At 49.0% G+C, this 24,277-nt stretch overlaps 1 protein-coding gene across 1 annotated transcript; it reads right to left on the reverse strand.

Moving 5' to 3' along the window:
* Ap3b2 (adaptor related protein complex 3 subunit beta 2) lies at positions 1 to 24,277 on the reverse strand. Its single transcript, XM_010621155.2, has 25 exons — positions 24,173 to 24,277; positions 23,961 to 24,035; positions 23,658 to 23,753; positions 18,051 to 18,211; positions 17,754 to 17,820; positions 17,486 to 17,668; positions 17,124 to 17,407; positions 16,842 to 16,896; positions 16,437 to 16,508; positions 12,639 to 12,701; positions 12,216 to 12,348; positions 11,926 to 12,035; positions 11,185 to 11,361; positions 5,525 to 5,711; positions 4,290 to 4,408; positions 3,771 to 3,879; positions 3,405 to 3,525; positions 3,008 to 3,185; positions 2,846 to 2,906; positions 2,528 to 2,634; positions 2,144 to 2,372; positions 1,684 to 1,768; positions 1,366 to 1,463; positions 524 to 662; positions 1 to 433 (listed from the first exon to the last, which is right to left on the reverse strand). The coding sequence occupies exons 1-25, from the start codon at positions 24,260 to 24,262 to the stop codon at positions 283 to 285; spliced, it is 3,150 nt and encodes a 1,049-aa protein (XP_010619457.2). The 5' UTR covers positions 24,263 to 24,277; the 3' UTR covers positions 1 to 282.

Below are 24,277 nucleotides of genomic sequence, written 5' to 3' on the forward strand. Positions count from 1 at the left end.
CCCATCTGGACAGTTAAGCCAATGTCTAGGGAGGATGATTTATTGGTATCTTGCAACATAAATATTACAGAAAGCTTGGAGGGCTGAAGGGAGCAACTACTGTCTTCCTCTGCACAGGTCACTCCGGAATGAGGGAGACTGGAAAACACTAACGAGGGGACCTCCCCAGGTGCTATCTGGCATTAGGAGGCTGACAGGATGGGGGAGGGGGTGACAGTCCAGATGTCCTGGAGGAGGCACAAGTGAGGACTGACGAGGTCACAGCCTCACAGCATTTGGGAGTCACTGGGTCAGAGCTTGGATCACGTCCTTCACCAGCATGGTGCCAATCACCATCTTCTCACTGTTGACTATCACCTGAGCAGCACCAGCTGGCTGGGTGTCCAGGGTCAGCAGGACCAGGCTCCTGCTGGTGAGTGTCCTCCCTGCAAACCTGAAGTGGCCGGAGAAGAGGGGATTGGAAAGGGCTTGGCCACTGGGGGTCAGGGCCACCCTTCCAGCCAGTCCCTGCAAGCACCAGTACCTGTACTCATCAGATGTCCCACAAGGGACGCGGCCCAGATTGGCAGTGGCAGTCACTTTTTGTACCACAATGTGGTCACTCCGACAGGAGTCTGGCAGCATGAGTTTCTCAGTGATCTCATTCATGCCTGTCAGCTTTCCTGGGGACAAAAGTCATGGTGAAAGCAGAGGTGGCAGTAGCAGAAAAGCCAGTCCTGCATCTGCTTAACAAACATTATCCTCAGGTTCCAGGCTGGACCAGGTTGGGATATAGGCAGCCAGGGTCCCTCCTTAGCTTTGGGGAAGGGTAATTCTCTCACAGACCTGGCCCAGGCTTTGTCCATAATGTTGATCAGGGACTGATTTGCTACTTGCCACTGGTAGACACTGGGGCCACCATCCCCTTAGGAGTGGCCAGTGGACCTGGGGACCAGACAGTTCTCAGAGGTCCCCCACACCTGGTCTTTTCTGGGTGGTCTCCAACCCACACCAGCATCTTCCCAGCCCCAAAAGGTAACAGTTGCTGGGCTCCCAACTTCACCTCCACGTCAGTAGCCCCTGAAGCCCCAAGCCTTCACAGTAACCCCCTTACCCCACATGCTGACCTCTCCATGCCCAAGCTCCAGGCAGCCTGAGGGATGCTGTCCTCTGCACTCCTGCCCACCACCAGCCTTCTCCTCAGCCCCTCTCCTCCCTCAGCTGCTTCCCCTTCACCTCCTTCAGAGAGCTGACACCTCTCCCTGGTCCCTGCATAGGCTTTACTGGAGGCAAGGCCTCCCTCTACATGGAGGAGCCAGGGTTCCAACCTGACCTGTGCATGGCAGGCTTAGTGGGGCTCCCACCCCTTGCCCATGGAGCACTTACCTTGTTCCTTCTTGAACTCATTCTCACTCAAGAACACAGGGGCCATCAACTCCCCAACAGGGGGCTGAATAGAGACGTAGAACTGCCGAGTCTGGGTGCTAGCAAGAAGATGGAGAGGGAGTGAGACCAGTATCTCCCCTCCCATGCCCCTGCTTCACCTGAAGGCAGGGCACAAGTGTGGACCTTGGCCTTGACAAGGCTGCCAGGCCACCAGCCCCGCCACTGCCCCACCCACCCTCTGTTCCTTTTCCCCCAGCCCTCTCCAGCCCACCCTGCCACCCTGCCACCCTACCACCCTACCACGAGCTGCACACGTACCACAGCTGGAAGTTAGCTGCCTGGGTTGAGTCACAGAAATTGATGCCCATTATGGCAGTGGCAGATTCTCCAGGTGCCAGTGACTCTGTGAAGTTATGGGGGGCAACCATCACCTGAGAGGCCTGGAACCAGGTTGGTCTCATTTTTCCCCACGGCTGACCGCCCTCCATGGAACCCTGCTTTCTAGACCCTGGGAGATGACTCATCACTCTCCTAAATCTACACACCTTCCTTCACCCTGCTTAAGTCAGGCCTGAAACAGCTAAGGCTTCAAGCTTCTGCTGCAGGTACCTCCTGCCCTGATGTGAACTTGCTTTTTTCCTCATTATCAACCAGAGCATGGATCATGTTAGGTGCCACACCTGTGCCCCTAGCTTGGCTCAAAGAGGCCACAATCAGCCACAGAAATATTGACCATGCCCAGGAGTGCCACCCGGACCCACCCAAAGTCCTCCTGTACCTATTTCAGGAAATTCTTGGATGCTGATCCCTGCAGGCAGTTTAGGGGTGCCCACATGCAGGCCTTTGATGGGGGTCTCAGAGTTGTTAGAGAAATAGATATGCACAGACACCATGTGGGGGTCCCCAGGGAAAGGCTGGCGGCTGAAGGCATAGTCCACAGCCAGGCCCTCGCCAGCTACCCGGTGCAGCAGCTCCTGCCTCTCCACTCCTGGCACTGGGCTCAGCAGCTGGAGTGGAGGAAGAGTACAGATGTGAGAGGAGGGGACAGTCACCCAGCCTGCCTCTGCCTAGGGTCATCCCTCCACTACACCTCCCCACACGTTATAGAATGTGACAGAGATAGGACCCTGCCCCAGCCCTGTCCCTTCCCAGTCCTACTCACAGAGGGTACCAGAGAGGAGTCTGTGAGTGTCAGGCCCTCCAGGTCAGTAGCTAGACTAGTGGAAACAACTGCGGGAGGAGACACAGGCTGGGCACTGGGAGTGGTGTCTGTGAGGAGACAAGGAAGCCTGTGATGCAGGAGCCGCAGGTGGAGTTGGCTTGCATTGGGTCGCAAGGAGGCACATTCAGTACCACGGACAGCATGGCACACAAGGCTGGCCTCTCCCTGTAAAATACTGCACCACTCTAGACCCCAACCGCAGACCTCCGAGTCACATCCCCAGGCCTCCTTCCCCCACGACTTCCCCAGCCAGCTCACAGTCCTCTAGGTCCAGCAGGGAGACTTCCTTGGCTGCAGGAACACTCTTGCTGCTAGGAGGCTGAAAGAAGAGTGGGCAGAGAGTATGTGCAGGGGTGCACCCCAGTCTGTTCCAGGCGTCTGGGCTGGGCCAGAGGGTAGGGGGGCCCCATAGGTCCTTACTGTTTTCTTCCTCCACGAGGCAGGCTCTGCCTGCTCCTCTGCGGACTCCGAGGTCATCTCGGACTCTGAGGAGCTGCTACTGGAATCACTGCCCTCATCTGAGGATGAACCTTCTCCGTGCTCTGCCGGCATCTTTTTCCTCTTCTTCCTCTTTTCACCTTCCTCCTCACTCTGCTCACTGGAGGAGAGTGGAAAGTGGGCTCAGGCCCAGCCTGCCTCACAGAAGAGCAAGGGAAGCTGGGAATAATGAAGGTGGCCATGGGAACCTGGAACTGCTGGCCTTCAGCAACTTGGGAGGCACTCAGAGCCTCCTGGGAGACTGTTAGCCTGGACTTCTGTCTTTCTTTCCCAGGGGAGACCCTGAATCCCATCAACCACCTGGCTAGTTGTGCCTTACCTCTTGCTGCCTCTCCCCTTCTCCTCATCCTCATCCTGGTCCTCATCCGACTCACTGCTGGACTCCTCAGAGCCACTCTCGCTGCTGCTTTTACTTTCTGACTCACTCTCAGACTCGGGCTCTATGAAGAGACAAGTGTCAGGCCTCCCAGCTTCAGATGGCCCTGAAACTTAAGTCCTCATCACCTCCTCCTGGCCCTGGATGCCAACTGGGTATGACAAGGACACAGATGGGTCCACAGGAAAAGAGGAGGTGCTGCACCTGCGCACATTCAGCTGGGAATGGGCACAAAAACACATACAGCCCTCACAGTGGTGTCCCCTGCCCATGATCACACACATCCACAGGAGCCTCTGTCCATCTCACCACTGTCTGCAGACTCTGTGGGGCCTGACTCCCCCTCAGAGTCTGAGTAGAAGGGTTTTTCCTTCTCCTTCCTCTTCTCCCGATTTGAGCACTTGGTCCATTCTGGTACCTGGAGATGAGGCAAGGAGGCTTATTTCCTCAAGGTTAGAGTGGGGAAGAAAAGGACAGGCCCTTCTCATCCTTCATCACACTTCAGGCCCTACGTGGTCCTGTCCCCAAAAGGGAATGGAGTAGGGGAGGTAGAGAGAGACCTAGTCCATAGAGTGGAGGGGACACTGTCCACAGAGGGGTAAACTGTGTATTAGGAAGGCAAGGTATAGCACACAGGTGGGAGGGGAGAACACAGCACACATGGGGACCTCAGTGTATTCACCCAACAGGCCCACGTGGGTCTCAATAAGGGAGAGATCTTCTTCCTGTGTGTAGGAGGCTGTCAGGAGGGCTAGCAGCACTGCCAGGGCTCCCTGCTTCCTGTCCCCCACCACACACCCCCCCAATCCATCCCATGCCTTTGCTGACCTCCACATTGCGCACAGATGGGTCAGGGGCTTCTTCCGGCCAGTCCGGGAGCTCTTGGTAGCCTGTGGCCTTGGCATTGAGCAGGTGGGACAGTGAGCCCAGCTGAAAGTGGTCCCGGTCTGAAGAAAGGTTTAAAGTCAGGACAGCAGCAGCGGTGAAAAATGTCCTAGAGCTGTCCTGGGTAGTGACTCTGGTTGGGACTCCCTCGCTGGGATAGCAGGAGAAAATCGATACATCCCCTACTGGTTCTTGCAGGCCACTGTGCTGGAAGGACAGGGCAGGGACCAAGGAGTGGGGCAGATGGACTGCAGCGGTGGGCAGGAGTTGCTGGCCCAGAGATGCTGTTGGCTTGTCTGCTCTGGTTGGTGGAGAGGCCAACATGTGGGGCGATCACTTCCAGGGCACAGTCAGGTATGGGAGGGAGGCCAGGGTCAGGAGATGGGACGACAGCTATGAATGAGAGGCTGGCCAGCTCGGGTCATAGAGGAGGAGGCACATCTCGCCTGGCTCTGGACCCCATGAAGGGCAGTCAAGGTTAGAAGTTGGGCTGGTGGTGTACGAGGTCAGCCCAGACACCTGCAGGTGAAGATGGTGTTGGCCAAAGAGGGACTCCTGCCCTTCTGACAAGGTTTAAAAGCTGCTCTCCCCCGCCACTCCATTTTCCTTATTCCTGGAGTCCAGGGAAAAGAATGAAAAAGAACCTGGAGAGTTCAGCTTCTCCCCTGTGCAAGTTCCTGGCTTTGGTTCCTGGGGTCCAGAGGATGCTCCCCTCTTGGCCAGGCCCAGGAATAGAGGTGAGGCTGAAGGCCAGGGATTGCAAATTATGGCTAACCTCAAGTGACTTGGCACTTGGCGCATGAAGCTGTGTTCTTAAGACCCTAATGCATTCGCCTCTTTCTTCTATGCTGTTTTACTTTCTGCTTTCCTGGGCCCTTGGCATTCAACAAGATTCTCACACCTAGAGTTTGCCTAGTGAGGCAGACAGAAAGGGGAGCCAGGGAGCAGAGGACCCAAGACTTCAAATCTGACAGGGAGGCAGACACACAGGTGAGACAGCGTTGGCAGTAGCTGGGGTGGGGATAGTGGACCCTGGGTGCCACAGGAGAAGCAAAGGGACCAGCACTAGCATCTCACTAGATGTTCTGCCTGCAGAAGCCTGGTGCCCAGGGGCAAAGGCTGGGGTCCTACTCAGTTCTGATATGCTTCCAGAGGCTACCCCTAGTTTCAGCTCCTACCTTTGAAGGAGGATTCCAAGACTGGAGCTGGCTTAGGTGCCAGGAAGAGCTTCTTGGCGTGGCGGCTGAGGGCCCCTCCCTGCTCGGAGGGGACAATGAGCTGCCTGGTGAAGCGCGCTCGGTCACGGATATCATAGTTCTGGTCGTACTTGGCCAGGCTCAGCACATACTGGGTCAGCAGCTTGGTCTGGGGAAATGTAGGCAGTGCACATCATAGAACAGGCAGCCGGCTGAGAGGGCAGGACACAGCAGGCTCAGGTTCAGCTTCTTCTGGCAGGAAGCTCCAGGCAGAGCTTCTCCTCACCAGCTTCTCATCCAACTTTCCTTTCCTACTGCCAGGGCTCAGGGCTCCTACCTCTGACTCTCACAACTGCTTTGAGCCAACAGAAGAGGTTGCTCTTTTAAATTCTCTTCCTTCTGGGCCCCACTCCCCCACCCCCAGGCCTGGTCTATCTGTCTCCACCCTGGGATGACTGAGTAGAGGATGGAGCATTCTGCTGGAACTCAGTTTGTCCTCCTGCCACCCATAGGGAAACTAGACAACAAAAAGAGATGGATAAAAGGGTCCATTTGGCAGGAGATGCCCCCTATCAACCCATAGAAAGTCTGAGCAGCCTAGTGGTCTTGGAGGTCCTGACCTTCCCCTGAAGTTGCTAATGCGATCAGAGCAAACTGCAGGTGGGCTTCACAGTCCGAAGTCATGTGAGGACCCATGGTCCTGGTTTCTGCCCTGATCTAGGCCTGGTCTAACCAGGTTTTATGTGACCTCAGGGGCAGAGCTACCACTGATGAGGAAACTTGTGGTGCTGAGCATTGTGCTTGATGCTCCATGTGCTCCCATTAACCTTGCATCTTTTTCAGAGGTGTGTGCTACTGCCTTGTTTCACAAAAGGGAAGCAGAACCATGGAGTGACTTCTTCCTGGCTGAGGTGCTCATCAGTGCTGTGCCCAGACTCAGACCACTGCAGCCCCACCTGTCTGCCTCCACCACAGCTTCTGTGCCAACATACAGGGCTGCCATGACCCATGTCTCCATGTCCACATCTCAAGGGACCAAGATCAAAACCACCAAGTCACCGATACCAGAGTGCAGAGGGTCACAGGGCCCAGCAGTCCCAGACTAGGGACTGCCCTAGTCTTCCTGAAGTTTACGACGACACGCTGTTATATCCAGCATTGGGTGTGACTGACCTAGCTACTCAGTAGGGCCATGAGGCAGTCATCCTTGAGGGACAGCTCACCAGGTGCTGGTCCAGAACGAGAGTGGCTGCTATGGCACAGCTACCCACATCACTTTAGGGAGCCTGACTCCACTCCTACCTACAACACAGCCCACAGGGACTTCAGTAGCCTCTCATTCAGTTCAGTCCCTTGCAGCATATCAGTATGGTTACTCACAGCTACATATTTCCTACCCCATAGTTCCCTGATACAATGGATTTAAAGATATGAAAATAGAACAGGATGTGGTGGCATATACCTATAATCCAAGCACTCCAGGAGGCTGAGAAAAGAGGATTACAAGTTTGAGTCTATTCTGGGCAGTGACTTAGAGAGACCCTGCCTCAAAATTAAAAATTAAATAAAAAAAGGCCTAGAGATACAGCTCAGTGTGAAGACCCTTCGTTCTATTCCCAGAAGTGGTGAGTAAATAAATAAAAACATGAAAATATTTGTCATCAAATGGCTTCATCACAGACCTGCCCCTCCCTTGACCAGAACCAAGTGAACACCCTTATCAACATGACCCATTAGCAAACTTCAGGTGACCCCCTTTTAGTTTAGCATTGTGTCTTTTTCCACAGACTTCTCAGTTCATGAAACATGAGAACTCATTCTAGAAAAACTAGCTCAGGACTTTGATCAGTCTGCCACAGCCTTAACAATAGCCAATATAAGAAGAGGCTGGTCCACCCCTTCCACACTGCAGGATCTGCCTATAACAACTCATCAGCCTTTCCCATACTGAGGACCTGGTCCCTAGGGATGATGGCATCCAGCCTGTACCACTAGGACCTTCTATCACTTAGGATGTACAGGAATTTCAGGCTGCACAGGAGGGCCTAGGGGACATGTTCTGGAGCACCAAAAACCCAGCAAGGCCCAAATAACCAGCCAGCCCCAGCTGCTACAGGGAATGTTACATGGGGACCCAGACCCCCTTTCGGGAATCTCTGCCAACAGACCTACCATCTGCAACCACTTACTAAGTCGTGCTGAAAAAATAACTCTTCAAAAAACACAAAATACATCCTCTTCTCATGCACTATTTAGAGTAAGTCCTAGATGGATTTTAGGGTCCTCCCTGCATTGTATGAACACTTCTGCTGCGTGGAGGTAGAACCCAAGGCTGGTTTCTGACCAGAAGAACATGGCCATGGTGATGAGGACAGAAGACTGTTTTGTTAGCAGACTGGCTCAAGAGACTTTCTGCCCTGTGGCTTTAAAGAAATAAGGGGCCACACTGGGAGGCCATGTGGAAGAAGCTATAGGCAGCCACTAGAAGCTGAGGGTCACCTTCAGATGACATCCAGCAAGAAGCCAGGCCCTTGGCCCTATAACCACAAGGAGCTGAATCCTGCCACCATGTGAGCTTGGCAGTCAGCCCCTCTCCAGAGGAGCCTCCAGGTGAGAATCCAGCTATGGCCAACATCTTGATGGCAGCCTTGCCCCTACCTGGGCTCCTGGCCCACAGAAACTGTGAGAACATACAGACATGTTGCCTTAGGTCACCAAATTTGTGGCAATTTATTAAAATGCAATACAAAAGTAATATAATGATTTTTAAAATGTGTAAACAGCAAAATTTTGAGGAAATTACAGTATTAAATAAAAAAGTGACATGTTAATGTTAAATGCTTTTTTTTTTTCTGTTGGTATCAGAGATTGAACTTGGGTCCCTGCACTTGCGAAGCAGGCAGCAGAACCACTGAGCTAAATCCCCAGCCCTTGAAAGCTTTCTAAACATGAAAGTTTTAGAAGGAAAAAAATTAAAATAATAAACAACTCACAAATGTACAGCTCTGAATTATTATATATAGGCATCAAACATTTTTAAAGCTAAGAAAATATTACATTTTTCTAAGTGGGCCAAGTGTGGTGATGCATTCCCACAGTCTCATCTAGTCAGGAAGGTGATACCAGAGCACCACAAGTTCAAGGGCAGCCTGGGCAACTTAATGAGACCCTTTCTAAAAAAAAAAATGGGGCTGAGGATATAGCTCAGCACTCCTAGGTTCAATCTCTCATAACCCTGCCCCACAAATATATATACTTTTTCTAAGACTTATGGATAATTTAAACTTTTTAATTAGTACTTTTCTGGATTTTCTAAATGTTCTGTGATGAGCACCTGCATAATGCAAAAATTATAAGTTTTTTTTTTTAATTCTGTAGAGTTTATTACCCTCTTCCATGCACCATAGAGGAAGACAGGCAAGAGGTCATAGCTCCCGCTGCAGACCTGCGGGACCCTTCTCCCACACATCTCACCTAGGCAGTTGCCCCTTGTGCTATACTCAGGTGCCTATGATGCCTGCTTTCACTACCATTCCCTCTATTGAGTCTTCAGGGGCATCTTCCCACAGAATTCAGTTCACCTTGGGCATGTCCTTGACTTCAGCCTGGCTGGGACCTGGCACACAGTAGGGCCATGAATGTGGGGGGATGACTGTGGCTGCCAAGGCCTTGCAGCAGGTGAAGGCCACCACCTTGGTCCCTGGATGGGTGTAAGCTCCACTGTTGTTTTACAAAGACAGCCACATGTACATCCTGACTGCATCCTTCCTAGTATACAGGGCTTTCTCTTTCTCTACCACCCTCAGACAGCCTGGAAAGAAAGAGGGGACAAAAGTTCTCTGCACTGAGTCAAGGGACCATTCTAAGCAGCCCGTCCCCCGTAAAGACCCACCTTGGGTCTGGGTTATCTGTCTGGACAGCACACCCTGGGTGTTGGATGGGAGCTGGACCACTAGTGTCTTGCCTTGGACTACAGTTCTTGCTCTGTTTAAAAAGTCTATTTTGTGCTATTCTCCTACTTGACTATGAGTAGTTGGAGGTAAACATGTCTCATTCATTGTCATCTCAGGGCACAGCCAAGTGCCAAGTAAGCAGTAGGCAGGAAACATGAAAACATGTGCTAGATGAATGAACAAATGCTCATGTAGCTAACAGTGACAATATTGGAAAATGCCATGTGGCCTGGCCAGGCTGGTGAAACGTGCTAGCCTCACTCAGCATCCTGGGGCTTGGGACCTGCTAAGTCCTGGCCAGGAGGGCTCCCTCCCCGCATCTCCCCGACCCAAGCTGCTTCATCAACCTTCTCCTTCCTCCATCTGAATAAAGGCAGCACAAAGACAACTGGCTGATGGCTGAACACTGCCCTATGCCGCTTTGACTCTACCTTCTCTTTCTTCATCTGCTTCCCTATAATCCTAGCATCCATGGGTCCAGTGCCTTGTTGCCCCCACGTCTAGCTGCTGTCCTTTCTGGGTCCTGATAAGAGTCCCAGCACCTGGAGTCCCTGCTTAGCCAGCTTGAGTCCCTGGGACCCCCAGTAGCCACCAAAAATCACAGTAGCCACCGAAGAAGCCATGTGCCACCATCCAAAGACTCCTGTGGAACTGCAAAGGGGCCACCTTCAGGCTGGGCAGGCACAGCCCCGCTCCAAACCCCAGCCCACAACCCAGGTATTTTCTCTTTTTTCTGTTTTGTTTTGTCTTATTTTTTGAGGCAGGGTCTCCTTTTGTAGTACAGGCTGGCCCTGAATTCACTATGTAGACCAGGCTGGCCTCCAACTCACAGAAATCCTCCTGCCTCAGCCTCCCAAGTGACCCAGGTCTTTTCTTTTAAGGACTCACGACCATTTTCTATAAAGGGCCAGAGAAAATTATCTTAGGCTTTGTGGGTCATACAGGCTGTTTTAACCTGTCAGCTCTGCCACTATGGCACAAAAGCAGCCACAGAAAAACTTTGCAGAATTTTACAAAAGCAGACACAAGCCAGGTTTTCACAGACACAGCAGTTTGTTAACCCAATGGGATAGTGAAGGTAGAGCTATGGTGGTGTTTGGTGCCTCTGATCCCCTGAAAAGCCCTGCACATTATGCTTTATGCTTAAGACTACCCAAGTGCCATCTTAGGAGATGCCAAACACCCAAGAGGTGTTTAACGCTCTAATGTTTCTGCTCAATTAAGCCTCATCCTTGGCTATACTGACTTTTGTAGCATGTCACCTAGGGAGTGACAGTGGTCACCATACCAGCCTGAGCACAGACTGCCCCTCTTCTCTGGCACCATCTGGCCTAGCACCACTCTGCTTTGATTGGAAGCACAGCCCACATCTCCTGGGATGCACATTCTCCCATCAATGCTGGTCACTGCGGGCCCCTTCCCTTAGTCCCAGGCAAGCAAGTGTGATTCTTCACAGCCCCCCTTCTGAAAGTGGCTGACAGGGACACTCCTACAGGAAGACAGCAGGCCTGTCTCGCCAGAATAGCCAGACAACTGGGTGACCCTGGTTAGCTGGGCAGACGAGCCACCTGCCCCGGGTCCTCCTTTCAGAGAGGCTGGAGTTCAGGCAAGTCTGGGGAGAGCCCAAGGAATACTGCCTAGGGCAGTTTCTGGGGACCAGAGAATGGGGGCACATCTGTCAATCTTTACCTGCTTAGAGTTAGTCAGGTAGAGCTTGGCAGCCAGGTTGATGACTTGCAGCTTGACAATGTCCTCTTCTGCAGTGAACGACTTGGCCATTTTTCTCAGAACATCAGGTGCAATCTTGGGGATATGCTCACAGTACTCACCAATGAGCCATAGGATGCTGGCTCGTGCCATGGGCACCTGTGGGTATGGGAGAGGAGTTAGGACCAGGGTAAATGTGGCAGTGTGGGTGGCAAAGGGGATTGCCAGGTTGTTGTCTGGAACTGGGAGGAGCAGGGGGAGGGGCACAGGAAGTTGAGCATGTCTGGGAGAGCATCTCCCCTCTTCCTGAGCATTTCACTAGGACCCCAATGTGAGTCATGGTTTAAAAGCCTCATTTTTCTGGATTCACTGTACCCTCCAAGCCTTACACAGTTACTCTTCCTGAATTTTCAGGAAGGCCAAGTGTGAATATTTCAACACAGCAGTGCCTGATCAGCCAGCCAGAGCTTTAGGGAGAAAACGTGGTGGAGGTGCTGGCTGTGGAGCTCAGTGAGAGAACCAAAGGGGAGGCAAATCTTGGCCAACAAGGCCAGGATCACATGATCCAGTATCTCCCTCTCTCTCCCTCTTTCCCCCCTGAATACCCTGCAGTGTGGAAGGTCTGGAAGTTGATTCTGATAGGAATACAGCACTCGACTGTAGGGTATTTAAATCATGGGGACAATATGTATATGGGGGGGTGGGAAACATGGGCTCCCTCACCTGGATGTTGTCTGTGAGCTTTGCCAGGTGTTTGATGATCTCTCCATGCTGAGCTGGCTGCATCTGCAGCAGCTTCTTAATGACCACTACGGACTCTGCAACCACCAGCTCTAGGGAATGACAGTGAGTGTGACCCACCCGGGGACACTCTCAGAGGTACAGGGATACCTGGACACTAACTGAGACGGACAGACCAACAGACACACACTGTGCCTAGATAGACAGCAGGGTCAGACATGCAGGTGCTTGCAAAGCACCAGCACTGGGCACACGGAGAGGGTAGTACTGACCATCACGGTTGGACAGAAGCTGCACCAGGCCATTGAGGCAGGTGTCACGCACTCGGCCTATGTTAGTTGCACAGCGTCCAATGGCCTGGATAGTGGCTGCCACAAAGTCTTTATCCATGCTTCGAATGTAAGTCTGTGTGGAATGGGGACAGAGATGTCCCAGAAGGTGGTGACCCCTTGGTGACTTCAGGTTTGAGCATGACCCACAGGAAGATTATTGTCTTCCTACTTGTCATGCCAGAGACTAAATCTTGGGAGAGGGAATGCTACCCCAGCCTCGGCCACAATATCCCCACTGGAAGGGGATCTGAGATAATCACTCCTTTTGCTCTGGGCTCTTAGGAGAAGGTGTGGCCCACTGGGGCAGTTATCAGGGAGCCCAGGATCTGAACGGGAATGCCTCTGAGACCCTCTGCCCAGTACCTGGAATTCCCGTAGGACAGTAGGGATGTTGGTCTCATTGGCCAGATTGGTCAGTACTTCCAGCTGCAGGGATGAAAGGAGAGCACAGAGTGAGCAGGGCAGCCAGTGCTCATGCTGTTACACTCCAAATTCACTTCATTCCATACCAGGACACAGTCCTTGGGACAGCCCTGCATCAGGCTCAGACTGGCGAAGGGACAGATCGTGAAACTTGCCTCAAATGCAAGAGGACTAGACTGCCTTCTAAATGATCCTGACAGAGTAGGCTCCTAGTAAGATTGTGACACTTCACCCCTTCATGGAAAATTTAGAGCTTCCTGTTGCTTTTAGGATAGTCACCAAGTCTTTACCCTGGTCTGCAAGTCCCTCAATGATCTGATCATTGGTGGCTATCCTCTTACCTCCAAGTACCCTCCTCATTACCCTGTATGCTACAGTCACATAATCTGTCCTTTCTTCCTTTCTTTTTGGCAGTACTAGGGATTAAACCCAGTGCCTTCACGTTAAACTATGTTTCCAGCTCTTAAAAAAAAAATTTTTTTTTTTTTTTTTTTTTTTACATTTTGAAACAGGGTCTCATGAAGTTGCTAAGTTGCCCAGGGTAGGCTTAATTTTATTTATTTGTTTTTGGTACCAAGGATCAAACTCGGGTCCTTGCACTTTTGAGGCAGGCGCCAGAACCACTTAGCTAAATCCCCAACCCTTAGGCTTAAATTTACGATCCACCTACCTCAGCCTGCCCAAGTGCTAGGGTTACAGGACTGCATTACCATGCCTGGCATCACATGCCCTTTCTGCTACAGGGCCTTTGCATACACTGTTCTCCCTGGGTGGAGTGCTGCTTTTTGTCTGGCTTTTAACTAGGTAACCCATGTTCATTTCTCAGGCCTCACCTGAGCCTCATCTTCTCAAGGGAAACTTCCATGACACAATTAGGTAAGATGATTCTATTTTATACCTCTCTCTGAGTTCTTCTTTCTTACCATATTTTATAAAGGGATTTTTTTCATTAAGTTTATTGGCACTTTTTAGGTATACAGTATGGTTACCTTCATCATTGGGATCTTATACCTTTACACAATGTATCTTGGTTATTTTTTCCCCATAACCCTGTCCTCTCTTCACACCCTCTACCCTCCCCTATTTACAAAGACTTTGTTTCCATTTTTTCCTTTTCTCATATTTCTTTTCCCTTCTTTCCTTTCCCCTACCCTTCCTACTTCCCCTACTCCTTTAGCCCTTTTCTTCCTATTTCCCTTTATACAATTTGAACCTCATTTACACTTTTTTTTAACACCATCTTTTCCCTTTTCCTTTCCCCTACCCTTCCTACTTCCCCTACTCCTTTAGCCCTTTTCTTCCTATTTCCCTTTATACAATTTGAACCTCATTTACACTTTTTTTTAACACCAGATAAACTATTTGGTATTTACACGTGTGTCCTATTTATTTCACTTAAGAGTATGGCCTCGATATGCATCTATTTAGCTATAACTGTCTCCAGCTTCTCATTCTTTATGGCTGAGTAATACTCCATTTAACAGAAAAACCACATCTTTATCCAGTCTCCAGTTGATGGGCATCTGGGCTGTTTCCAAGTTTTAGCTACTACAAACTGTGCTGCTATAAACATAGGTATACATATATCACTGTGGTATGATTCTTTTAATTCTTTTGGAAAGATACCCAGAAGAGGGATGGCTGGGTCAAATGGAACTTCTAATCCTAGTTTTTGGTTTGTTTTTTGGGGGGATTGAACTCAGGCCCTTGCGAGGCAGGCGGCAGAACCACTGAGCCAAATCCCTGGACCTCTAATCCTAGTTTTTTGAGGTATTTCCACATAAATTTTTACAGTTGTTACACCAGTCTGCACTCCCACCAACAATGGAGAAGGGTTTCTTTCTCCTCACAACCCCACCAGCATTTGTTATTGATTTCTTAATAGTAGCCATTTTTTCTGGGGTGAGGTGGAATATCAGTGTTTTCATCTGCATCTCTCAAATGACCAGTGATGTTAAACATTTTTCATATATTTATTTGCTGCTTTTACTTGTTTGTCTGAGAAATGTCTGCTCATTTCAGATGCCCATTTTTAAATCAGATCTTTATATTTGGGGGAGTATGATTTTTTTTAGTTCTTTTATATTCTAGAGAGTAGACCTTTGTCTGAGGAACAGCTGGTAAAATTTTTTCCCCCACACTGTAGGTTGTCTCTTAGCTCTGTCGGTCTCTCTTGCAGTGCAGAACCTTTTTAATAAGATGAGATCCCAGTTGTTGATTCTTTCTGCTAGTTCCCATGCTACTGAGGATTTGTTCATAAAGTCTTTTCCTATGCCAATGTCTTCAAGAGTTCTGCCTAACTTATCTTCCAGCAAGTTTAGTGTTTCTGTTTTAATATTTAGCTCTGTAATCCACTTTGATTTTAATTTAGTGCATGGTGAAAGATAGGGGTCTAGTTCTAATCTTTGGCAGGCTGAAATCCAGTTTTCCCAACACAATTTATCAAAGAGACTATCTTTATTTGCTGACAATATGATATTCTACATAGAAGACGCAAAAAGCTCTGCCAAAAGACTTTTAGACTCAATTGACAGATTCAGTAGAGTAGCTGGATACAAGGTCAACGCTAAAAAATCAATAGCTTTCTTGTACACAAATAACAAACTCACTAAGAAATTAGGGATAGAATTCCTTATACAAAAGCACCCCCCCAAAAAAATAAAATATCTAGGAATCAATCTAATGAAGGAAGCAAAAGACCTCTACACTGAAAACTACAGCACTCTGAAAAAAATAGACTGAAGGAAGATATAAGAAAATAGAAAGACATCCCTTGTTCTTTGGTAGGAAGAACCAACATAGTGAAAATGGCCATACTTCCAAAATTGCTATACAGATTCAGTGCAATCCCAATTGAAATCCCAACAGTATATTTCACAGCACTACAGAAAACAATCCAAAAATTCATTAGGAACCAGAAAAGACCTATAATAGCAAAAGCTATTCTAGACAACAGAGACATAACAGAGGGTATCACAATCCCCAACTTGAAACTATACTACAAAGCCACTGTGATAAAAACAGCACAGTACTGGCAATAAAACAGACCCAAGGATCAATGGAATAGATTAGAAGATGCAGAAACAATCCCAGACATATTCAGCTACCTCATCTTTGACAAAGGAGCCAACCATCCTCAGTAGAGGAAAGATAGCCTCTTCATAAAGGGATTTTTACATTTGTCTTGTGATTAGCTGCTTAGTGAATCCTATTGTTTCCAAATGGACAACTGACAGTGAGCTCCACAAAGCCATAGTCCCTGATTAATCTGTCCCACCTCATTCCCTTCATCTAGCAATGAGACTGATAACACAGCTGATGTCCCCAAGGATTAGGAGGGTTAACTGTTGCTGAATGAAGTAACTTGCAGCAGGAAGGGGGTGGAGGAGTGGGATCCTTCCATGTTTCCTGTCATATCTGTTTGCACCAGAGCCTGAGGGAGCAGGAAGGGGATGAGAGACAGAACTACAAGAGAAAAAGTATGAACCTAGTAGTCAGTGACTATCCCTTGGTCATCACCTCACCTCCCTGACTCTACAGTTATAAAAGAAAGTAACAAACTTTTCCTGGGGTTACTGTGCAAATCAAGTCATTTCTCAGGAAGCGGCTGTGTGCAGGAGGGAAAGGGAAGTTCCCTTCTTCTGAGGCCCCTGAGTAAGGGCTGCAGCTGGGAGTCCCTGAGTGGGCAGGAGGGAGGGCAGGATTGGAGAAGCCATGCCCCGTCCATCCATCACTCACCTTCAGGATCTTGATCTGGGTGGGGTCGGTGGACCTGATGTAGAAGCTCTTCAGGTAGGGCTCAAACATTCCCTGTGGAGAGAAAGGCCCGAGACCCACTGCAGTCCCAGCCACTCTCCAACACAGGCTGCACCCTTCCAGCTTCCCCACTGTCCCTCTCAGCACCTCATCTTCCTCTCTCCACCCAGTCCTCCCTGCCCTTTCTTCCCTGGGCATATCCCCTCAGTGATCTCTCAGGGTCCAAGCCCTGCTCCCAGCCTGCATCTAGGGTCTCCCCTTTCCCATCCCCTGCCTGGCTAGGGCAACCCCCATCTTGCCCTACTGACCCCTTGGCTCTGACACCCCCACAGCCTGCAGAGAGGCCTAGGACAGGCCAGGCCAGCCCAGGTCGAGTCTCATGCTCACCCTGCGCTTGATGGACATGGTGGCCACATTCTGGAGTACTACATACTGCACCTCACTGTGGAGAAAACAGGTCAGTGGTCCCTGAGCCACTCGTATGGAGAAAGGGGCAGCAGGTGTGGCGGAAGCGAGGGTCAAACAGTTGGGAGAAGAGGATCAGTGAGTGAACAGGGCGGAACTGCGCCAGTGAGGGAGTGCTGAGGGGGGCGGAAGCAGGGTCAAGGGACAGTGGGCGGGGCCAGGGCTACCAGAGGAGGGTGGGGCGGGCGGTCAGGAACCTCGCACCTGTGGCTGCGCAGCAGGCGAACCAGCGCCTTAGCGATGACGCCCACCTCCGCCTTGGGCGCCAGGTGGAAGTAGAGCTGCGCCACAGCCATGACCACCGCGGCGCTGCGGCTCTGCAGCAGCGGCTTGGTGTTGCGCAGCAGAAGCCGGTGGTCCGGATCCATGACGTAGGGCTTGCGGGCCGGCAGTGCAACTGGGGCTGCCGCCTCCGGCCCAGTGCCCTTGGCCTCGTCCTCCTCAGAGCCATAGAATGCTTTTTCAGGGTTCTCCTCCAGCAGGGACTCCTGGGGTGGAGGGACAGAAGGACCATGGTGCCTTCCTGTTACCCTGCCACCCGCAGGGCCCGGGCCATGGCCACTCACGTTCTGCGTGGGGCTCAGGAACTGCGTGCGGGCGTAGCGCGTGAGCATGCTGATGATGACCACCTGGCCCCACTCCTCCACGTCGATCAGCAGGTTGCAGAGCTTCCGGTAATTCTTGTGGATCAGATCAATGCGCTCGGGGCACACCTCCTCGAAGGCCATCACCACGCTGCCCGCCACTAGCTGGGGAGCAGACCCAGGAGACAGTGATCAGGAAGGTTAGAAGGACTGAGCCTGGTTCGCCCCCGTCTGCTCAGGATACACGCACCGTGGTCTTGTCGGCCAGAAGCTTCTCGATGACTTCTATCAGCTGGTCCTTCTGGTCAGAGTCCAAACTGTGGGAGACAGTATCGACACGAGTTCGGCCCTCCTGTCCTGGGCCATGCTCAGTCCTGCACCCCAGCCTGCCCGTGAAGAGGTGTGGGCCTGTGTCCACTGTCCCCCATCTGTCAGTTCCCAACCTGCCTGAAGCCACTTAGCGCAGCCTGCAGATTCCGGAGAGGGCAGGGTGGGCTGGTACTTAGGAGCTGGTCCCCTGTGGAGCGAAGGCAGGCCTGGGCCATACCTGTACAGCTTTGGTATAGCATGGGCAGCCGTTTTCCGCACATAGGGTGACATGTCTGAGGCAGCCTCCTTGATGGCCAGCATCATGATGGGCACAATGATGGGCACACGGATGCTGGAAAGGACTCGAAGAGCACTGGCACGGATCAGCTGGTTAGGGTCCTAAGGGCAAAAGTGGAGATAGCCATGGGAGGGCACCAGATACTGCCTTGATGTCAGGGACCACACCTCTGGAAGACACTGTCCCTGGCTGCCACTACCAGCCCCTACTTCCTGGCCTCTAGACCTAAGGCTCAAGAATGTGCCTTGGGAGGGCACCAGATACTGCCTTGATGTCAGGGACCACACCTCTGGAAGACACTGTCCCTGGCTGCCACTACCAGCCCCTACTTCCTGGCCTCTAGACCTAAGGCTCAAGAATGTGCCTTGCTGGAAATCTGGGGCACTGACTCCTGGCTCTGGCTAAAAAAAACTCACGCCTAAACAGGTGTGACAAGAGGCAGCTTTGCTTGTGGAAGGAGTGAAAAATGTTCACAACTCCTAAAGTTTCTGAAACACTTGTGTTCCTTAACAGTGAGTCTCTGTGTTTGTGACTGAGATGACCGCTGGCAGGGCCGGGTATTTAGCTCAGTAGTGCCACTGCCTGTCTCGCAAGAGCAAGGACCTGAGTTCAATCCCCACCACCACCAAAAAAAAAAAAAAAAGATGTTGAAGAGATGACTACTGGCAAATGCAAGTGGCTTCTCTTCCAGAGTTCACCCTATGTGCCCCTCCCCAAATGCTCTAAAAGGCTGTGCAGGCACCCAGTTTAACACAGAACAGGTGCACACCTGCTGAGAGAACTGGACACAGTGTAATACAATCATGGAGCTTAGAACTGTCTTCACTATTGGCAGCAGTGGTTCCTGCAGCACTGTAAATGAGTATTAATTATGGAGAATAGTGGACAAGAGGAGAGGTACCTAAAGAAGGTAGATATTATCAATTTTCTGAAAATGGGCAGTCATAAATTACAGGTGAAAATGATTGTAACCCCGCAACAGAAATATTTTTAAAGAGGTGGTTTAGAATCATTTATTTAAAAATAATGAGTATCTTCTTAGAGCCAGATCATATCACATCAACTGTTAAAATCTGATTTTCTGGGCCTGGGATTTAGTTCAGTGGTGCTTTCTGCCTGCTTCATAAGTGCAAGGTCCTAAATTTGATCCCCAGTACCCCCCCAATCAGATTTTTAAAATTTTTATTTGGAAATTATAGTCACAAAATTCTTTTTTACTAGAGATAAATATTTGATAAATATTATCACTGTGTTTCTTGATTTCAGCAAGACCTTCATGGGAATCTCTCATGCATTTTCTGTATTGCTATTTTTGATTAGGCCTTTTGCCTCACCTAACACATAAGCCTTTTAGGAACAGAGTTCAGGTCTATTTTATCTCCATATATAGCCCTTTGCAAATGAAAGTTGCTAAAATTTTTATCTTGCTAATGAATAGATTTAGAAAAATATTGGCTGACTATACAGTTACCAGACCCACAACCTGGTAAAAATGTATTGGAATAAGGTTTATCAACAAATCACTGTCAGTACAAAAACATACCATGGACTCAAAGTCTTCACCCTAGTGCTTATCATTATCTTAGAGGAAGACACAAAATCAAGAGGGACAAATTAAAATTTAGAATCACCCTGGCTTAGACATAATGCTAAACCAATGAAATACTGAAGTATTCCACAGTGATACAGAATTTCACTGTGGATTCAAGGAATCATCTGGACAAAGACAGATGCAAAGAGGCCTAGGTTATCTGTTTGCCAACCTGAAGTTTGCATAAGGTGTGCTAAGAGAGTAAACCAGGACTTAGTGGGGGCCAACAGGAAGGGGAACCCTTGACAAGTACAACTGGCTCCAGTGTGCAAGAAAAGCAGAACAGAAAGGTGGATCCCTTGACAAATATAACTGGCTCCAGTGTACAAGAAAAGCCAAAAACCAGTAACAAGAAAAAAGCAAGTTGTAAAAGAATACTTATATAGAATTATATCATTTGCAAAACAATATGTATTCATTAGCAATGCATAAATAAGTGGCAAGGGCTGGTAGGCTACAGGCCCCTGGCCAAATCTGCCTGCTACCTAATTATTAATAAAAAGCTATTGTAACATAGCCATGATTATTTGTTTATGGATGCCTTTACATCCCAAGGGCAAAATTGAGCAGCTATATGGTTGACATGGTATGGCTTACAAAACCTAAAATACCATTTGGTCCTTTACAAAAAGTTTGCTGACAACTGTTATAGCAAAATCATTGCATTGAGTTGGACTAAGTAAGTTTCAGTTTTCAAAAACTGGGAAAGGGGCATATTATAGAGACTATGGGAGAATGTAAAACAAAAATTCCAGAATAATTTTCATCAAATGACTTAACCTTGATTCAAACAAAAGATTACTTACCAATCTGAGATGAAACCCATGGTTTTGACTGGTAAAAATATTCTAGCACAATGTATCACACTGTATTTACCAAATGAATAAGTTGTATATGCAGGAGATGATGCTTTCTACCTTATCCTGTAGTAGCAGTTTCTGTCAACCCCTCCTGCCAGCCAACCACAGATTGCCCAGCAACCTACAGAACTACTGGATTATGAAAAAAAAGAGCTGGACCGTTCAGGGTCTCTCACAGGTTTTTGAAATAAGAGTGTGAAAAGAACAGGGGATTAAATAGTTATAATCAGAGCTGAAAATCTGATATATAACATATATCTGATATATAGATATATAACATATATGTGATATATATAAATCTGATATATAACATGCATATCAGATATCTATATCTCTATATCTATATATATGCACAGGGGGGACTCATGCATGCATTTAACATATATGAATTAAACTCTTGGTCCTGAGTGGAACAAAATAAAAGATGAGAATATTCGCAATTTGCTTAACAGTATGGGGATTCAGCCCACCACACCATATGAAAGGACTTGAAGCTTCCCACAGTTTCTACCCTTAGTTGATTTCAATTTCTTCCTGCCTCAGGTGATATTTACCACAATAGGTGTGGCCCAGATATTTGAAGATGGGTATTTCTCATACACTGCAACATCTGGGACAAGCCAATTGTATGTGGTGCTAGAAAGAAGGTTTGTTCCACCTCTAGTAGAGGAATCACTGACTGTACTAAGAATTCACAGAGCTCTTTTTTTTTCCATTTTTCTTTTCCTTCCTTCCTTCCTCCCTCCCCCCCACCTCTCTTTCCTTTCCTTTCTTTTCTTCTCTCCCTCTCCCCCCACTTCTTTCCTTTCTTTCATAGGGTTAGTTTTGACAATAGATGATTTTGTCCTCTGTGCTGACCTCAGCAGCCAACTTCCAAGTGGAGGCAACTTTCCTGCACAGTAAACTGCTGTTTTCTTCTTGGTGAAGCTCATTTGTTCTCAGAAGACCCTTCTGTCCTCCCTAGCAAGTTCCAGGCAAAAAGATTTGAACAGGCAGTATTTTCTCCAACATGTGGACAAGCTGAGCCCATCAGGGCCAAGGCTGCACTGCCCCAAGCTGAGGAGTTCAGGTCATCGCTGCCCCAGACTCCTTCCCATGAGGTTGACTTCTGCCTACCCATGGGCCACAGCTCCCAACTGTGCACTGGTAGAGGTACAGGCTGAAGGGCTGTCCACTGTCAGGGACTCAGTGATTCATACTGAGGCAACTGCCATGGCTTGAATGTCTTCACCAGAGCTCATATTGAAATTCAAGCCCCACTGCCAAGTATTGTATGAAGACCAAGTAGGAAAAGGTGGGATCCTTAAGGGTAGGAACCCAAGGTGATTGATTCAGGAAGGCTCTGAATTAGTGGTTTATTCACTTATCTTTAGCATAAGTCTGTTATAAAAGCCTTTTTGGTTCTGTCTCTTGTATGTTCCCCTCTCACCATGTGATGCTTTGTGCCACCTCAGAACTCTGAAGAGTCTCCACTAGTAAAATGGCACCCTCAAACTTGGGCCTTCAGATCTTTGAGCTGAATAAAACTAGTCTTTATAAATTACCCAGGCTAAGGCATTCAGCTATAGCACAGCAAAGGGACAAAGACACAGCCATTATCATAGGCTCCTCAGAGGTGGACAGCCACAAGTATGGGCACCTGCCTCAATGCTCATACTCCATCAGAGTCCGGCCTCAATCAGGACCCATCTTGGGGTTGGTTGGTTCTTAAACCATTAGATCACCTTGTTGACTATGCCAAAAGCAGGGTATAAGCAGTGTAGGCTGTAAAGAGTGAACCCTGAAATTGGCTTGTTTTAAGAAATGAGTCTAACCAAAGCCTACATGACTCAGCCAAGTTCAGAGTGACTCACACACAAATTCCATTCCCAGGGCTGGGGATTAGCTCAGTGGTGCCTCACCTGCCTTGCAAACTCAACATCCTGAGTTTAATCCCCAGTACTGGAAAACAAAAATTCCACTCCCAGAATTAAAACCTCTTAACTAAAAAGACAAGGTTAATCATTAACCACAACCTATATCTGATATGTTCTATTCCTAACACAAGAATACTTTGTGTCTTCTCTTACAAGCCTCGCCTGCATCAGCAACATATCCCCAACAACCTCACATAGTCCCCTCACCCCAATTTAACAATGATTGTGTCACCAATAAATATCAATGGTTCTGGCTGTTCAGGGCTGTTGCTTGCTTAAGGACTGGCCATCCTAGTTCCCTGCACCTCTCTTTAATTCTTTCTCTAAGTCTTTCTTCTCGCCATGCATCATAGCACTGAGAAAGAGATCAGGATCTACTGCAGGGGTCTCCAATAACTGATGCCCAGTGTGGGGCTTGAACCCACGAGGGATCACCTGCTTGGTGAAGGCCACTTGGAGTAAACACAGTATATCTACAGCACTCAACCCTCATGTGACGAGTTAGGGATGCTCAAAAAGGAAGCAAAATTAAGTGCATCCAATGAGAGTACGAAATCAGCTGGGATTAAACATGGGGTAATCGCTTCCAGCTGAAGAGCAACGTTACATCCAGTTGCTCCACACCATTTTTAAATAAATAAACTACACTGTGCCAGCAAGCAGTATTGAAAAAATGCTGCAAGAAATGGTTAAATATAATCCTTGGTTCCCACAAACAAGGACTTCAGATACAGAGCTTTGGGAGCAGTCAGAAATAACCTCTGGACAGTTCTAAACAACCCCAACCTAGAGCTATACAGTCAAAGTTGAAAAACAACAGCCATGTTCCACCAGAAATAAAGAGGTTTTACAAGAAAAATCAATTTATAAATTTTAGCTTAATGAAAAATATACTTTGGGTTTCCAATTTGAGTTGATGTTTAATTGGTGTTCTTAAAGCATTTCTTGTACTTCGCAAATCCTTAAATTGTAATTACAGGGTTAACCTGCTCTTCTCTCTACTGTGTGGATTTAAGAACCAACCAACCCCAGGCCCACATTGTCTCTGACCCTCCAAACTTTTGGCAAGAAGGAAGGACTCCAAAGCTGCTCCCACACTCATAGCCTCCTCTGGGGCCCTGTTCTCCCACATAACTCCAATGAGGCCCAGACCCTAGGGTGGCAAGTGGAGATCTCTAACCTTTAGGCCACGCTGGAAGGTGGAGATAGACAACAGGGCCAGGTCCTGCTGCTCCTCTGCATAGCGTACCAGGTACACATAGACAAGTTTCTTCACCTGGGGAACAGAAGTTTCTCACTGGAGGGCTTCTCAGTAGGGGCTGATACTCCTACCTCCCAGGATGTCATCACCTAGCCAGCTTCTGCCCATGAGACAAAGTCTTCAAGTGGAGGGAGAGCATCCTTGAATGTGTCCATGCCTGGGACATTTATGAGTGACCTGAGCATGGTGGAGATGGAGAACCCCTCACTGGGAAGAGCTCACCTCTATGTTCTTACAGGCCACATTCTTCACCACTGCAGGAAAAAGGTCTGAAGCGTTCTTCCCACGGGCGATCATCTGGGTGGTGAGGTCAAGGCAGGGGAAGGAGAAAGGCAAGAAGCACAGAACTGATGAGGGAAAGTCCACAGGGAGCTGAGGAGAACTGCCCTTGGACACCCAGCCTTCCTGCGAGACACCCTTTTCTCCCTTCTCACCGCCACAATCCTCTTCATGGCCTCCAGTTTAAGGGAATCCTTGTTGGTGTCCAGCATCTCTTTCAGGTCATCATGCCTAGTGGGAAGCATAAGAGGTCAGCTGAA

Source organism: Fukomys damarensis, unplaced genomic scaffold, assembly GCF_012274545.1.
Source record: "Fukomys damarensis isolate Sample0158 unplaced genomic scaffold, DMR_v1.0_HiC HiC_scaffold_7, whole genome shotgun sequence".
NCBI lineage: Eukaryota > Metazoa > Chordata > Mammalia > Rodentia > Bathyergidae > Fukomys > Fukomys damarensis.